Source organism: Castor canadensis, chromosome 1, assembly GCF_047511655.1.
Source record: "Castor canadensis chromosome 1, mCasCan1.hap1v2, whole genome shotgun sequence".
NCBI classification, from domain to species: Eukaryota; Metazoa; Chordata; class Mammalia; order Rodentia; family Castoridae; genus Castor; species Castor canadensis.
In genome coordinates this window covers 68,605,416-68,624,355 of record NC_133386.1, presented here as the reverse complement: position 1 = coordinate 68,624,355, position 18,940 = coordinate 68,605,416, and the positions used below count along the sequence as shown (strand labels likewise).

General features: G+C 35.8%; 1 protein-coding gene across 6 annotated transcripts in view; it reads right to left on the bottom strand.

The window, feature by feature from the left end:
• Positions 1-18,320, bottom strand: part of Epha7 (EPH receptor A7) — a 161,925-nt gene extending 143,605 nt beyond the window's left edge. For 5 of the 6 annotated variants that reach the window (XM_074077998.1, XM_074078007.1, XM_074077994.1 and 2 more), the window contains exons 1-3: positions 17,985-18,320; positions 13,667-13,731; positions 9,507-10,176 (exon numbers count right to left, since the gene is read on the bottom strand). In XM_074077998.1, the coding sequence (XP_073934099.1) occupies positions 9,507-10,176; positions 13,667-13,731; positions 17,985-18,081 (832 nt within the window). In that variant the 5' untranslated portion in view covers positions 18,082-18,320. The remainder of the gene's footprint in view (positions 1-9,506; positions 10,177-13,666; positions 13,732-17,984) is intronic. The other variant, XM_074078014.1, reaches the window with a different exon arrangement.
• Between the last annotated feature and the right edge of the window lie 620 nt (positions 18,321-18,940).

The window sequence follows — 18,940 nt, the reverse complement described above, 5'->3', positions numbered from 1 at the left end:
ACTTCATGTATTAAAACAGAAGACTCAAAAAAAACCCTCAAATTTATCTTTCCTAATCTTTAAAACACACTCAGATTCTTAAGAATTTATGATTCTAATTGTCTTGTAAGAGATTGTACCCTTAAGCACTACAAGAATGCCCATAAAACAGCTGTACTACAAAGGATGGACTATCTTTGAGTAAGGGCTGTAGCCTACCTCACATTTCTTTTCAAGGATAAAACTCCTTCACAGGATAATGCTATCTAATTAATGTCACAATATAGCATGTTATTTCACTTTGTTAAAAGTAGAAGACATTAAGAAGCATTTTAAACATCCATTAGGTTTATTTGTTTAACCCATTAGTTTAAATTAATGTCATTAATTAATGTCATTAGGTATAATTGTCCACATAGGAAGTACTTTAGATAATAACAGTAAACTACCATTAAAATAAACATGGGACACAAAAATCACTGGAAAACACCGAGTCTTGTTGTGAACTTACAAATCTTCCATCTATTTTTCTCAAAGTAAACTTTTATTCTATTGAAAGATTTCTCAGATGAACATTTTCTTTACATACATTATGGCCTTCCACACTCATCCAATCCCACCCTAACTTCTCTCCTACCCAAAATGGCTTTCAGAAAGAATGATCTCAAAAGACAGAGTAGATTATATTAATAGTTTTGGATCATTCAACTTTCATAATGATAAATACAAGATAGAGAGTTAATTGGATCTGATCAATATTACACTTTATTGATAAAAGCATCATGGTTTCCTCCTTCAGATACAGGTTTTCTTCAAAAGGCTATAATTCAGTGTGAATGGCTTCAGTGCAGGTCTGAGGCTCACACCACCATCAGGAGGTGCTAAGGTAAGCATTAACTGAGTGCAAAATGCAAACCACACTATGTGTTCCTCCACAGATGCAGAAGCAACAATTCTCTCAGAAACAGTCGAAAAAATTAAGTCAATGAACCAAATTTTGGTTCCTGGTAGATGCTGTCATTTTTGGATTAACAGTATAATGTATCTCTGCAGACCTGATAACTTAAACAAAGTTTGCATAACAGGTAGAAAAATTTTAAAAGTCTCTAAGTCACTAATTAAATTTAACTCAAAAATGATTGTTTTTCCTACATTAGAAATTAAAACATAAGTTAAACGTGCCCATGACCTTCTTTTCACATATTAACTTTATCTGAATATCCTACTGAAGATTTGGGTCCAGTCCATAAAACTAAATGTGTGAGATATTTTGCAGGTGATGAGTTAATTTAAGTATGAGGAAAATTGAAACAAAAGAATTCTCTGAAATGTTCCTGATTCATACATCACATAGAGAAAAATACCAATTAAACAGCTGTGATAAATTCCCCCATCAAAATAATACTTTTACAAAATAGCTATATCATACACATAATCATCACAAACCAAAAAATATATAGATTAGTGATAATTATCTTACAGGAAATGACTAGAAGTTGTGTAGAAAAGTCATATTAAAAGAAAAAGTATTGATCTATGTCATGACACTGCCTGCCAGAAATGCATGCCAACTTAAATGTCCACTGGAAATATAAAAGTGACCACATAGCTGCTAAAACTAGGTTATTTAGAAATGTTCTGAAATCATATTCTAAATGTATAAATCATAGAAAATTAAGACAGATACTTATTTCCTTCCTTGTTTCCTTTTGCCTCCTCCATTTTATCAGCTCTTCTGTCTCCTATTCTTTATTTATTGCACAATTACCATGTTCGATGCACTGTGGGTACATGCAAAGATGACTGAAGATGAGTAAAAAGCAGTATAATTTTAAATGACACCTACGATGTTCTAATTGGAATTGTGACATGATTCTAATTTTAAGTATCACAATGATATTTCTCCACATCTAAAAAATTTTTGAGCGAGTACATAAGAAACTGACAAGAGCAACTGCTTTTGGGAAAGGGAACTGTGGTTCTCAACCACGGGGTTTACATTGTTCCAGGTCTATACATATTAGGTATGTGAATAATTCAAAGAAGAGTATAAAAATCATGAAGGTGATAGATACTGTATGAATCTGAATATGAGAAGTATATTTTGACATAATATGGAATATATACATATACATATTTTTTCAGGGGTTGTAACAGTACTGGGGTTTGAATTCAGTGCCTCATACTTTGCTGGCAAGTACTTTACTACTAAAGCCACATTCTCAGCCCTTTTTTGCTTTAGTTATTTTTCAGATAGGGTTTCATTTTTTGCCAAAGACAACCTTGCTGGAAGCTATGCCTCCAAAATAGCTTGGGTTACAGGCACATACCACCTTGCTCTGCTTGTTCATCAAGACAGGGTCTCACTAACTTTTGGCCTCGACTGGCCTAGAACAACGATCCTCCTGATCTCTGCCTCCCAAAATCCTTTCCAATTTACAGTATGGAGTGTGATATTAGCTTAGGAAACAGTTTCCAGAATTGGTTTCTACTTTCTTTTTTGCTTTGCAAATCAAATTAATATTTATAATGTGTGCTTTGTAAGCAAACCAACATAATTTTAAAACAGAAGTCATATAAAATAAATATAAACATGCTTCCTCCTATAGAAAGCTCTTAGAGATCTGTTTCTCAAGGTATTGGTAATGATAAGGAGGCTCAAACACTTCTTATTGCATAAGAGGAAAGAGATGAAGAAATTGAAAAGAACAACACAAGAAGATTGACGGAGAATGGGAATATGACAATGAATAAATACAAAACATTACATTCTTTTCACAGAAAGAAGCCCCTCAAATCTGAAGCAGCATCTGTCCACAATGGATAATTATTAACATATCATGTGACTGTGCACTGTGAAGAAGACAAATTATAATAACGTATACTGGTGGTCACAAAGTTTAAACCACTCATTGAGACAAGTCACATTCAAAAAAAAAATTTGTAAACTGACATGAACTGAAAGCAAAATATTTCCCTGGGCAGTGGGTGGCTTATAGATTAATACTTAAGAAATTTGATAAGCATTTGTTAACTAAGATTATACCAGGAACCGTGCTAGGTATTCTGATGGATAGTAGGGAAACTGTAAAGTTTGATTGTTAAGAAGCTTAAACATTGTAATGGGAAAACACAAATGAGTAAAATAGGACAGCATGTCATGGTTCCCATGGGGATAGGACAAAGTATAACTATTCAAAAGGAGAGATTACTGAACAGGGTATAAATAACATTTCATTTAAAATTGTAAGGAAAGGAAGAATTTCTTGGCATAAGCTAAACAGTTGGCATTGCCAGGAGACTCTCAGAAAAGGTATGGTACTATAAAAAAGCAAGGCACAGTAAGAATCAGGAGAATGGTACTGCCAGCCATTACCATCAGAATTTGGAAAAGAGACGTCCCTGCGAAGATAGGGAACCTTTTCCAAGTACGTGTAGGATTACTATACAATAGGTAATTGTGAGAAATACAATGTCTCTTCATTTTTGCTGATTTTTTGAAGCCAAATGTTAAATCACAAGGCATCATAGGAATACCTATGGGTATGTACCAGGCAAAAGGCATACAGACTTCAGTTATGATAAGTATGTGACAGAAAGGATTATTAGGGTTAAAATGAAAGGATCTGAATTTCAGCTTAAAACATAAGGTACTTTTCTAAGTAATAAAGAGCCTGAAGTTTTTTGAATAATAAATGGACACCATGTATTATGTTTACAAAGCACATTCTGACTATGAGGTGAAGAACTGGAATAGGAAAGAGAATAGAAAAATGTATGAAATATTTAGAAGGTTTAGAAAGACAGAGAAAAATGTGTTGTGATAATTGTAAAAGAAAGAATATGTTCAGATTTGTATAACCTACCAAGATATTCTGAAAGTTTATTTTAATGACTTTGCAATAGATAAAATGCTCCTCTATATTGACCCAAGGTATTGACTGAGGGTTTTGAATCTGGAACACTTTGGGTAAAGAGTCGTCTACCACTCTTTGTGATTGTGGGCACTTAACCCATCCTCACTGTACTTCAATTGTCTTACATAAAAAACTATACATATAGATATAGATATAGATATAGATATATATACTTATAAGCTATATGACTAATTATGTGCTACTGAAGTAAATTACTAATACTTCATTATAGTGTTATTCTATTTTTAAACTAAGTTATAATGCCTACCTTTTAGATTGAATGACTTAGCAAGGCCTCTCTATATGATTAATACATGCAAAGTACCAAAAGCAGCATTTATTTATTAATAACTGAAGTAACAAAAAAATCTATGAACCACTTTTACTGAATGCTTTGAATCTCTTCCCTTTTATATTATTTAAACTCACTTGCAATTTACTTCTGCTGTATTACCTGAGTCCCATTTTCTACAGACCCTAACATAATTTAAAATCTCAAATTTTAAAAAAGTCATTCAAGTTGTCTTTGTATGAACTATTAGGTTCGTTACAGCTAATAAGTATAGTGTAAAAAACTTAATTTTCTAGATAGTTTAGTAACGCAGAGAGAAGAAAAAGATCACCTCAAATCGTACACAGTCTCATGGTTATATTTATGATCCCTGGGTATATTGTGCATCATTCTAAATATCAATGTATATAAATTTACTTTTTCATTCAAAATTATTAAAAAGGTAATTTGAAATTCATATACAGCATCATCTATATTTTAAGAGCAAAGTTCAATCAAGGTGATGCCCCTTAACTTTGGATACTCAGTTTATTTCTAGTATTTCAAGATATATACATTACGGGAAAGAAAAATTGCTATGTAAATACTTCATTCCTTTTTTATTTTTCAGGTTTTCATGTCAATAATTTATTGAACAGAGCTCCCTACACAAAAATCATTTCTTTTATTTAAATGTCCTCATAGGTAAGTTATCTGAGGTGGATTACTGGTTTAAAGGATATTTTAACTATTTGTGATTTATAAGATATATGCTCATTCATTCATTGTCATGAGATTTCTTTACTTAGCAAACTCCTTATTGCATTATTAATAACAAGATAACAGCAAGCATTTATTGGTTATTTGCTATGTCCTAGATACTATTCTTAGAGACTTAATATGTATTATTTCATTCAACTCTGACAAGAGCTCTAAGAGTGAGGTACTATTTTTATTAGCCCTAGTTTATACTTAGAGAAATAAGAATTAGGAGAATATGTCCTCCTTTATGCACATAGTAAGTTGTTGAACCGGAATTTAAAAACCCTGACTCTAGAATCTGAGCTACTTACTTTTTAGTGTATCTTACATTTCTGCATACATATTTAATTATAATTGTTATATATCAAAGATTCATGTTATGATAATTCATGGTATAAATTACACGTTACTTGCCTGTGAAAATAACAATTTTCAAAAAACAGATATTAAAATGGTGTATGCTATATGTACACACATTATACATTTTTAAAATAATAATAGACTTGTTAACTCTTAATAGAAAATAATAAACAGCTCTTAACAAACTCCTTATTCTAAAAATTATAAATCTATTGCTCGAATTGCCTTCTGAAATCCTCAGAATGGAAATTTGTTAAAATTTTGTTTTCAGAAAATTTAAATTAAGCAACATAAATAAACCAAGCAAATGACATTTCTATAAATGGATATAAGCTACATTATGTCCTTAAGTTTTTATAATTAGGTTAATAATATATTTTACCCTCCAAATCAGAAGGAACATCTTTGAAATTAAAAAGAGGCAATGTTAAAAAATAAAATGGTCCAGTCTTACAATAACTAAAATCTATAGGATGAACTCCAGAACAAATTTTGGAGTAGTGTGGTACAGTGATGGGAAAAAGATAAATTGATGATCAAGATTCATATTTGCATCTAATTTTTTTACTCATTAATATTGATTTGTTTCAGATTCATTATATATCAAAAGACAGAAAAATATTTTTTATCTGTTAGTGATGTGATAAAGATTAAATGAGAAAATGAAAATGATTACTCAGCATACACTAGACTCCCTGCACGAATCCAAGTTATAAAAGCCAACTCTACATTTTGATAAATACTATTCTACTTTCTAAAAGGAATAAAATTATATCAAAGTTCCAAAAAACTTCAAAATATAATTCAGTATCAAATTTCTTAGTCTTCCCACAATATTTCTTTATGTTAACATAATATAGTCTGCTCCCAATTTTTCAAATCACTACACTTTTTAATAAAATATATTGACTAGTTTGCAGAGAAGTAGCAACTTAAATTGTTAAAAGGAAGTTTTGATGATAAAAGTCTAACTGGAATTATATGTTTTTAAGTAATTGTAGAGAGCTATTTTCATAAAAGCACAATGTTTATAATTATTAGACAGAAATTCTCCATATCTTAGATTTCAGAAACATTTGGCTTTAAAACTTGAATTATTTTTTTCAAGGTCATGAAGAAAAGCTGTTACATCAACTGATATTGTGATCAGTTTTCATGGTTATTCATATTTCATATAATCTTGTGACAAACAGCACTATGAAGTGCCCAGATAAACTTGCCTTTAAATGGCTAACCACCCTCATTTGGCTAGAGACTCGCCAGCCTCCTCTCTCAAAACATTAGTTTTCCTCAATATGGGACTGGATTTGTTTTCCAACTCTTTACAGGATCATTGAAAGGAAACAGGAGGAATATTATAAAGGCAGGCCTGGATGGAATCCAGACGCAAGTACTCCTGCAGCCATGCATTGGAAATAAGCCAGGGAGAGAAGTGATTTTGCAAATGAACATAGTTTCATAATTAAATACAAAGTATTTACTTCTTTGTTGACATCACCAAAGCTAAAAATTAAGAAAGTTATGCCATAAACAATTTACCTGACTTATAACAATGCACAAGTAAGGAATCATAGAAAACATCTTGCTTTCTTTGATCGTGTTTTCTTTTACTAAACTCTTACTATTAATACCTAATTCCACCCATTCCTATCAGAATTAATGTAGAAAAATAAGATGACTTTATTTCTAGATATATTAATATAGGCTTCAAGTGACATTAATTTTGGAACTCAAATATGGTTTTAATTCTTAAAACCAAACTAGATATTTTAATAATACCACCTTTGGCAAAATGATTTTGCTCATTTGGAAGAAACTGTGGCCTTTGCTTCACGGTAAATATATCTATTTACTGTTTTTAAGGTATTTATTTCATTAACTTATCTACTCAAAGGAACAGAACTCATACATTTCCAATTTGCTTTTCTTAACAAATAAATGTATCAATCATTTGAGTTAAATTACACAAAATGAAACATAAAACTATTACTTTCATTAAAATCTTTAAATTTTAAAACAGCAGTACCTAGAATGTTAATTCCTACTCTTTCCTAAGAAAAATGCAGTTGTGCACTTTTCTACTTATTTCTGCTTTGTTTTTTGTTTTTCTTATATTTAATTATGCAAAAACTTAAATTCTACTTTCACATCAATTGAGAGCTGCATGATTTTGAAACCAGCTGATTTTACAGCTAAAATGAAGTAGTAGTAGTAATAGTTACTGTTGAACCCACCTTTCTAGTGTAATTTATAGTCAATAAGAACATTTCATTACATCTAGTGATGAATTCACTAGGAATATTCCTATGCTTATCTAATGGAATAACACTCTGCCTGCTAATCGTGAGACAGATTTGAATCCTCGGGGCATATAAAAGGATCCTGCTAAATAAGCCTATGGTACCTAAACCTACAGCTGTCCATTTGTATGGTGGAGAGCTCAGTTTACAGTGTTAGCTATGAGTAGATAATTGAGGGCTGGACTGTAAGTAGTTTACATGCACAGCAACCACAGGTATTTAAACCCTCAGGATAAGAAAACAGATTTGCTCAACTATGCCCTCTAAAGGGCGTATTCAATAGAAATACCACCTGAACCCCAAATATAATTTTAAAATTTCTCATAGCTACATTAATAGCGGTAAAACTAAACTTTCAAAATTAATTTTAATATTATACTAAATTTAACCCAATATATATCCATCTCAATTTAGAGTGACCACTTCTGAAATCCTGAAGAGTCACATGACTGAATTAGAAATCACACAGATCTGATTTTTTTAAGTTATTTTTCTTCTTTAAATATGTAACTAGAATGAGATTTTATAGGGAAATGCTGTGATTTATAAATATGGGGGTACCACACTGCTATGTGTAAAACATTTAAGTTCATCAATTAAAAGAAAATATTTGCTAGGATTCTCCTTGCTTTGAATTCTAGAGTCAGAATTCTTTAAGGTTGAATCTGGGCTAAGAAAAATATAATTAAAGTAACAGCAAGCAAACTATTTGCTTCATAGATTTTATTTTCTACTCTAAAAAACATATACTATAATGATATCTACTTCATTTAATAAGCTAATATAATAAAGCAGATGGAAGAGTGTACATAGTAAGTTATCAAATAAATCTAGTCATTGTAATTATTATAATTACAATGTAGTAATTGTAATTACTAGGTCTAGTCCCCTCCAACTTCACTAGAAACTACAAATATTGAGATTATGCTGCCCTTTTACTAGTATAAAAATAACTAAAACTCATTTGGGAGAATGTTTTATTATATATAACTTGTAAGTTAAGAGTGTCAAAAGTAATTAACTTTATAACAAGGCATTTTTCAGAACCTACAAAGGGAAAATATCTATCAATTTTGAAGGTCCACATGGTGTTATTTTAAAAAGAAAAGCACTGGTAAATTATTTGACCACATAATGTTATGTAAGAAAAAATTTCAGTTTTACAAAACAAAAAGATTTCCTAATTCATATTCTATTATTGTTTCAAAACAAGTAAGAATGATACCACTGTTGCACTGCAATAACAAAAACTTTACTTTGACCTCTTTCCACAAAAATGTGGTCCATTGTAACATGACTTAACAAAAGAAGAGCACCCATCTTATTATTCAGTCCAGAAAAGAAATACATCATTGACAGAAGTAACTGCGGAGATTTATTAGGTGAAACTGGATGATTTTTTATCAGAATTTCAATATTGATAAATATTATTCTGGAAATTTGAAATTATCTGTAAATTTATGTTCTGCCTTTCAGTAGAGAGCTTCTTAGCAGCCCACTGAACTTCCTATATTTTATTAACCAAAGTACCAGAATATACGGGTTTAAAACCAGGAGGAATAATATCTCATTAAATTCTGATTAATGTCACCTCAGTGTTCCCAAGTTAAAATCTATCTGTCTGGTCTCCTCTCTTAAATCCTATAGCCTATAGGTGACAGTCATCACCTTCCATATCAGCAAATAAAACAAATAAAATGTTGTAACAAATAACATTATCACCAATATTTATTGCATTATCAAATGAAGATAGCATTGTAGGGAAACATTAATTATAGAAGTGACATCATTTAATATTTAATGAAATAAGCAGCAGGTATAGAGCAGATTCAGATGTTTGAATTATTATCACTTAAACTGTCTTATATTTAAATAGCAGAAATGCAAAGTAGAATGTTAATAGTGTGTATTACTTACGTTCACAAGTGTCCCCTTTTTGCTGGTAGCCTGCTTTGCAGATACATTTTCCAATTGGCACTAACCACTCTCCTTCTGCACTGCAGTGCATCCTGGGGGAATTTTCTGCTTCTTCCTCGGCGCTGCTGACACATGTCCCTCGAACCTCTACTAAAGAGGAAAATTCTGAACCAGTCACTGTATCTGGAAAGATAGCTAAGTTCTCAATAATGGACCAGCACTTCTTGTAGTATACTTTGACAGAAACCAAAGCTATGCAAGCCCCTACATCCTGAAAGGCAAGATAGAATCCCTTTTTGGACAAAGGTCCAATCTCTCTCACCTCAGTGTTAAGTTTCATCTTCCTTTCACCAAGGTCACCTTGAGTAAAACTTTCATCTGCAGCAATAGTGTCTATTTTTACATAGAGGTTTTCTCTTATATTCCTGCCAGTGTCGTAGTCTGTTTCATAATAGTACAAATTAAAGGTTTCCTTGCAAGTTCCCAATACTCCAGGAAGACTGTTACAATCCCTCAGGGTGAATTTCAATTCTACAAATATCCTTTGTGCATTGCCTTTCGAAATCCAGTTAGTCCGCAGCCAGTTGTTCTGGTTGGGCTCCATGACCTGGCACACCTGGTATGTTCTTATTGGAGTATAGTTCTCATCCAAACCACTAATTTCTTCCCACTGCAAAATTGTAAAAAGTTCATCAGTCATTTGGTAACAAAATAACATCATACTTTTCAAAGTGCAACAAGAATCTTTACTACATTGCAAATGTGGAGCTTGGAAAAGATTATGTTGACTTCTCTCCCAGAAAATGCTGTCAGCCAGAGAATGTAGGATTCCCAGTTCAGCTTCATTCTTGGTGGAGAAACATGACTTACATTGCTTACATTGTTTAAATGTACAATAAATATTTTGTTTTGTCTAGTATTTGTTTGCTAGTGTATTAGCATCTCTTTTTACATGGTTCCTTATATTTATATTCTCCAGTGAGATTATAATTTTATAGATTAAGTCTCACAATTATTTAAATTACCATTTAAGGCATACACATATGGATACATGGCAGAATTTCTGATAATTCAGATGACATTTTAAGGGTCTATATTATACTTAAACTTAGAGATAATCTAAAAACATGGGGACGAAAACACCAAGCATACTAAAATGTAAAAGCATAACATTTTGATATTCATAATGTGGATATCTTACAATATTCTCAAAATGAGATGTAAGGAAGTAACATTTCTTAGAGCTATCTATTTTCTCATATTTAATATTGTACATAAAATTATATAACTCTAAATAAGTAGGTTTAAAATTGTGACTGATCATTATAAACAAATTGTTTTCAATACAGAACCAAAATTTCATGGCAGAATTTTCAGTAAGATGTACAATCGGATGATTAAAAATGTCCATTCTTGTTCTGGTACAACATATACTACAAGCAAATCCATGTTACATATTTTTATTAAAAAAGCAAAAGTAGGTTTTTCAGCGACAATTTCACAGATTATTGCATCATGTGCAATATCACCTCCTGCTCATAGTAAATACATTTTACCTAATAGCCTTAACAGACTAAAATAATACCAGTTTATGTTCTTTCTTGCTATTATTACATTTCCCTCTTCCATTCATATCTTAATAGTGAAACTATCATCTACTTGCATTTACGTCTCCAATAAGAAATGCCAAAAATATAGTACAACTCAAGTCCAAACTCATATAGCACGGAATATTTAAACTATTGATTCAAAGAAAATTGATGGGAAAATAAAATGATAAGCTTTTGGCAATGAGTTTTATTTTAAAACTTGATCAAAGTATGAATTCATTTAAATGCTCTGTATAAAAATTAATGCCTACTTTTAACACTGGTTCTTAGAAAATTAGCAGAACTGGTAAGTGAGCAGTATGCTACAAGTCAGACATTTTTTGTGTGAATATGCAGGTGCATATGCTATAGTTTCACTATTATAGCAGTTTAACATCAATGGTCCACACATACAGCAAAACAACCAATTTTCATGTTCTGCTTTTTGCACAGATTTTGTTTCTGGCTAGTTAACACTATGCATATCTTCCCTTTGTTTCATTTAGATGTTTATAGTCTATTTGAATGGCACTCAGCCAAATAAACACAAATTCATCCATTTGGATGGGTAGATTTTGGTCTCTTGAAAGAATAAAATTAGTAATGATACCTACCAAAATACAAAAACTCCAAAGATAAATCTATCATTTTTGACAATTCTTTGGTTTGAAGAAATCAAGGCTAATTATTACGGACAAATATATTTTGAGAATTTCTTTATCTAAATTCAAGAGTAATTATTTAATCTAAGAAAATCCTATTTTACTACCTATGAAACTAAGTTAATTTTAACTTTTATTTAAAAATTACATGCCTAAGTGGACATTTTCCAGAAAACTGTAATATTAGTAACAAATAGTGAGGCTACTTAAGTGCATTTAATACAAATTACGCTTTATTATCTCACTTTTTAAAACTGCAAATTTGTCCACAAATGACAGTATTTGGAAAGCTGTCTTAATTCAGATTCTGTATTTTTATGTCATGCTTATAAAAAACCTTCGCAATATTTGTGCTTTAGCAACAATTTCTTTCCAGTTAAGCATACGTAAACAAATGTGGGTCATATAATGAAAATGTTGATCACCATTGGGTAATAATATCTGTTGATTCCTACATATCTGTAGGGTTAACTGTTAACTAAAGATTCTCTGGACTAATACAATATCCACATGATTCCAAGATAATATTGACAGTCATAATTTATCATTTTGTGAGTTACATGGATGAAATACTACAATCATATATCTCTGAGAAGTTTACTTCTCCTCAGAGATAAAACCATCCTCTATCTCTATTTGCTTTAATTGATGGACGTTTGAAAATGGGCTACATCTGTCATTGGCACATAAGGTGTTTCATTTTTTATCAAGAATGTCTTTCCATAGCATATATTATTTTTACTTATGGAAACCACTTTTCATCTTACATTCATACCTCAAACTCAGTGCCCTTTTGTATTTAATCTGTAAATTATTTGCCACTATTTCATAATTTGTGACAATACAGGTAACTACAATATGGCCTAAAGCAATTTCTCAAAAAATAATTTAATGAAAAGTCTGAGTATTTTAAGCAAATTTAAATTGTTTACATTTTGTATTCTTAAGCTGACTTTTCATTCATGACATATTCATTCTATGATGTTGTTCGTGTTCTCAAAAATCCCTTTCAGACCTTCATTCTCCTCATTATAAAATCTGTAACACATTTTATTTTCTCAATTATAATTCATGTTCCTTTGAATCTGATTTCCTCATGTGCCAAACATAACCTTAAGTAACAATATAAGGGGTATATTAACCTCATTCAGGGCCTTCTCCCTTCATAAGAGAGAGGAAGATTGTGCCCTATCTCACAATCAAAAATAAGACATGAAGACATGGACATGGAACAAAATGTAAGCACTATATTAAAAATGAATAATAATAATATTTTAGGGTTTGCTTATATTTTGGTAGGTTTTTACTGAAAAACTTTCACTTACATTTATTGTAGCAGATTTTTACTGTCATAGGGTCATAGTCTGCCATCAGTTTTAATTAATAACAGCAGATAGCACATGACATAAATTTAGGGAATCTAAATAATATTTTATAGCAAGTATTATGCTATAAAATATGCTGAGCATATTACATTTTAGTTACTTTTTAGAGCTTATTTTTAATGATGTTAAAACTATTTTTAAATGAGAAAAACAGACTACATACTGTTTTAAAGAATTATACACACTGTACCTGGTGATTATACTACAGAAGCATGCAGCAACTTTGAGGTATAAGTGAATTTGTGAAAGTAAAGTTCCCTTTAATTAGGTAGCATTATAGTCTGAGGCCAGAGGTATGATTCCACTCACAATAAGAACTTAAAATTTGATGGTCATAGGGATTTTTTTTTCCCACTACTCAAAGTTCTAGGAGAACTCAATGTCTCATAAAACAACAAAATACTGAACAACATGTTTGGAACTAAAGCAGCTTAAATACAAGAATGTGAATAATTCCCCCAGAGGGAGAGAAAGGTTTTGTTTATTTAAAAAATAAATGGTGATATTTTACAAGGAGTACATACCCCACTGGGTGGAGAAGAAATCCATTCCAACTCTGTTTGTTGTGCTTTAGAATCCAGCAGTAGTACTGAAAAAGAAAGTTTTATTTCCAAATGTTACATAAAAAATTTAAATACAACAGTAAACATTTTAAGATGAGTCTAATTTTCACATAATTATCAGTTAATGACTGAAAACATTTGAATAGTTACTTATATAAGTGAATGGTGCACTGAATGGTAATATCACAGATGTATATTATACTTTCTGAAGGAAAAAATATTAAAATAACAATACTATATTTGACATTATTTAATTTAAAGTATTAAAATAAATTCACATTGCAATAGTAATATGAAAGTGGGAGTAAAAATTTAAATGTAATATATTGGTTATGTAGAAATGATATATTACAGTTTTGTACACCTTTGAGCTCTCCAAACTTTTTAAAATATAATACCATGAGCATGATAACGTGTAATCCCCATTACTCTTCTGCCAGTCACTAATTTTTAATATTCTGCCAACAGTATTTCCTACAACCTTTTGAGAATTAAGAGTTTAGTTTTGAAAAAAGAAAATTTCCAGACAGCTTTTTCTCTTACGCAAAAGTGAGTACAGAAATGCTAAAAAACTATGCCAAGCAATATTATCATAAGAAAAACAAATTGCCTATTATCTACAAGATACGTTTTTAATTACTCAGTCATCAGCTTTCAGTAATATATAATTTCAAGTTATTTCAACGTATTAGTTGTCAAAATGATTTAAAATGAATCAACTTCCAAAAACATTTCTATTTCACCTTTATGCTATCAAAAAGCATAATGTAATTGATTTGATATTCATATAAAGTGTAATAAATACTCCTGATATTAATAAAAGAATTCATTAGAATGCCATTCATTTTTACACATCTTTCTTCTCTAGTTTATAGCTTTTATAATACAATCATTCTCCCAAAGCACTTACACTTTTAATGGAACTGTTTTCAGAGTTACAGAAGTTTTTACACATTAAAAATATTTACCAGACTCTAAAGCTTTTTTGACATATGCATCATTTTGTCAAGAAATTATGTATTTTACAAATGTAAACATGCCTAACATCGGCTCCAGTAAAATGTAAAACTTTTGACTTGAAAAATATAAGCTGAATTTTTACTGCTAAACAATCCTCACTCACTAGAGGAAAACTGTGTACTATTTGAAAGGTAATGAAAAGCTGTTACGCTAAGAAAACAAAGGAACAGGTGATTGTATGTTCAACTTCTTCACAAGGGTCAGTTATTCCCTGTACCAAAAATAAATAGATGTATATTAATCAGCTTTTGTTTATTTTAGTGTTTTACACTTAAGGAAAATATGTCAGAAAAAAACCTTAATCACAAACGTTTGACTCCCTTTAAATTAAAAACAAACATGCCGCTCATAAAATTCAAATTTATATTTCAATTTGAAACATCAGATCACTGAATATTGGAGTGAAAAGTAATGTTTAAAGTTTATTTTATTTTTACTCTCAACAAGACGAATTGAAGCACACAGAAAACAATGTGGGTTCCAAGTACTCTTCTTCTCCTCTCCCCTCCCCTTTTTTTATGGGCAAGACACAACTGGAGTTTAAATCCAAGTGACCGCTTGGGAATGCAATAAACATTTCCTTTGCTGTTGTTCCTCAGCTATCTGATAGCGGTGATGGAAGGCAGCGACCAAAGTAGGGCAGTGACGGCAACCAAGTTAAGAGAGAAACTAACAAATCAATACAAAGCAGAAACCCGCCAGCTGGAAGCCGCACTAAAGGCATCAGGACATCTCTTCCCACGGTCTGCTCTCTGGATAACCCTTCCGAGCGCGCTGCTCTGAGCACCGAGTGCTTATCCTTTCCTTGGCGCCTGCGGAGGCGCAGCCCGGCAGCGGAGTGGAGCGCGAGGGTCCCGGGCCCGGGGCTCCGCGGCTCCGCGCCCCACGGCGCAGGCAGGGTTGGGGGGGCGTGAAAGAAGAGGGGCGAGAGGCTGGGCGCGCCCTGACCGATCCAGTGGAGGGCAGCGCGGGCAGCGGGGCTGGGCGGGGCTGCTGGCGGGGCGGGGCGGGGGCTGCCAGACAGCTGCGCCTGTCGTGCCGAGCATCCATTACGCTACCGCCAGACCTGGGCACTCCAGGGAGCCGGTGGCGCCCTTGCTCCAGAATGAGCCGGAGCTGGAGAGAGGCTTTCGGGAAGCGTCTCCAGTGAGGGAACGGCTGCGGCTCCATTTAGGGAGAAGAAACGCAGCTGCTGCAATTAGCCTCTGAGTATCAAAGTGACTTATAGCTGAGCTACCAGTAGTGGGAACTGACCTCCCAGACAGAAAGTGCATGGAGGAAAGTGCAGGAATGGGGTTCCTTGGCTTTCTCTAGCCACCCCTACCCCCACAACCACCTTACAAGCAGAGCACCTGCTCCAGGCGCCCGCCCCTGGTGCCGCGACGCCGCGGGCCACCTCGGGGCTTACCCACTCCCAGAACGCCAGCTCTTGATCGAAGCTGAGCACTGTGCGCATAGCCACCAAAAAGTCAGGCACCTTTGCCTCCTGCCCGCTGCCACAGAGCAATTATCTCCGCCTGCTTTTCAAACATCTCACTTCTGCCTTTAAAGAATTTAGGCTCCTAGAATCAGAATCCTTTCCACGTAGCACCCTGAAGAGCAGAGACAGCGAGACATTCTGGCTGCACGAACCTCTCCCCCTAGTGATGTAGTTATTTATAGCTCTAACTCCTGCTGGAGTCTGCAAGTGCTCGCTTGCGGGCTTCACCGTGGCGGTGCAAACTTTTCCTCAGATCCCGCGATTGTGGAGGAATCCGGACAAGGTGGCAGGACTGTTACTAATTGCTAAAATCAGGGGAGTCAAAATGGTGGTTTTGCTGTGTACCGGTTGCGTTTCTTGCAGAGGTTGGTCTATCTGCAAACGCGGTTTTCTCTGAATGGATTCAGCGTCAGTACACATTGCAGATGTGGAAACTGGGGTCAGAAGGTCAGACTGTTTGAAAGAGTAGACTATAGCAATGGGTTGGGGGATGTTGAGTGAAGAAAGAGGGGCACACGAAAAGAAAAGCAACGCTAAATCACTAAGTTTTCAGGAATAGATGCAGCGAGGTCCGATGTATAAGCCCCTGTTCCTCACCACCATTATCTAAATCTAACACAGTCCTCCTCCTCTAATGAGGATCAAGTAATTATTGGTATTTTGGTTTTAAAATATCAGAAAATCAACCTTAGATATACAGTCTGGAAAAGAGGTGCGAGTATTGTAACACTGCTAAGAAGCCAGGCACTTCCATTGACAGAGGATTTATTTTTTCCCCAGCTCCAACTACAGGCACTGAAAGGTATTTTACCTTTTGTCAATGGTTCAAAGGAGACGGAGGAAAAATAACCATATGCAGAGGCGTACCCAGCTGGCCATGAAACCTGCTCTCTCCAACCAGAACTAACCCTCAGAGTCCAGGTCTTTCGCAAGGTTTGGCCACTCCGGCTCAACTGCAGAAGACTTCTCCTCGCCCAGGCGGCAACTCGTTACAAATTTTACAACTGCAGCCCACCCCTGTGTCCCCGGTGGGTGCGATTCCGCTGGGCTGCGCTGCCCCCGGGGCCTCTGGGCCCCGTGCGCCCAGAGCGCTGAATGAGATGTCCCCGCCCGCGGGCAGGGCGCAGGGCTCAGGGCGCGCGCCACTCGCTTCGCTTCACCTCCGAGGAGTTATTGTTCCGCGCCGGCGGCGGAGCGCCAAGCGCAGGCCCGCACCGCCTCCTCCGATGCAGTGAGCACTTCATTAGTAACCCGAGTGTTCAGAGCTCACGCAAGTCTCAGCCCCTCTGGGAAGGCTCCGGGCTCCCGCTGCTCACCGGAGAGCTGGTGAGGACAACAGGCGCTGCACTCCCCAGTTTCCAACCCAACTCTGGTCGCAGCTCCCACCGGTGGGGAACACGGGGAGAAGGAAGAGAAGAGGGCTCCAGTGAGAGATGTGACCAGCGGGGTCCTAGGGAATGAGCCCACCGGCCGTACCCTCCACCCCAACCCTCCAACCCAGATGCCGCTCATGCCCTCCGGACTGCTCGTGTTCGTAATCCCGCTCCCATCGGATGGCTGGCCCTGAGCTCCGGGCTGCAGAAGGTTCGGAGAAGCCTTGGCTCACCGCCCGCTAGTCCACCAGGAACCCGCTGCCCGAGCGGTGAGGGGGCGGGGAGCCGGCGGGGGAGGGTCGACCGGCGCCGGAGGCGCGGCCGGCAGCTCGGTGGACGAGCCGGCTTGTGCAGGTAGACAGCTAAATAAATAAGTCAGAACAAACTTTGCTTCCCATCGCCTTACCTTCTTTCGCAGCCTGCGCCTCCCCCGTGTGTGCAAAGCAGAGCAGCCAGATGTAGCATAAAATAATCCATGAAGGGTACCGAGTTTGAAAAACCATGGTGCATGAGCAGGTTTTATTTTAGGTTTCAGTTGAGTCGCAGCTTTTTAAATGCTGTTTGCTCCGAAGTGGGTTATTATTATTATTGCGCTCCTTGCATCGATTCCCCTTCTCTGTCCCAGGCCGGCTGCTCCACGTTTAGCTTTTTTATTTTTTTCACCTTCCCCCCTCCTGTTCGTTCGCACCGTATTTGCTGCCTGCAAGTCTCCGACTGCAGACCGGCCGCTTGCTCCACACTCCAATAATATCAATTAGGGGGGAGGGGGCGGGGCTCCGAGCCGAGAGCCTCCGCCACTCTGGCTGAGTGGCAGGCGCAGCCGGCCTGCCAGACGGCGATTCCCAGGGCTGAGGGGCGGGTCCCAGCGCAACGGACGCCTCAACCACGGGGGCGGGGTCAGAAGTGCGAGCCAATCGGTGCAGAGCGGAGTCAGGTTGCGGGTCCAGGATTCCCTCCAGGTTCCGAGCTCCGGGTTCGCACTGGGTGCTCGGAAAGGGAGGACGAGGACTACAGCCGAGCGGCTCGGGTGCGGGCGCCTTGCTTTTAGGAACAGCAGCTTTCTTGAAGCAGCGTAAACGCAAGAAAAACGTTCCCAACTTGCATTCCTATTTAAAGCTGCGCTCCTTGCTGTCTTTTAGAAAAACCAAAGCGAAGCAAGCCATCTCTCAGCTACCAATCGCGGAGCCCGGACAGTGAAATGGCTGTGGCTTTAAGTAATGTCTTTTACTTTTTTTCTTGTTGCAACCTCCGCGGGTCGGGTAACTTTGGCTTTTGCCTTTTTTGAAAACTTTCTATTTTACATTTTCTGTTACTTCAAAAACAGTTTTGACCACCCTCCACACCCCCCCCCCCATCCTTGGA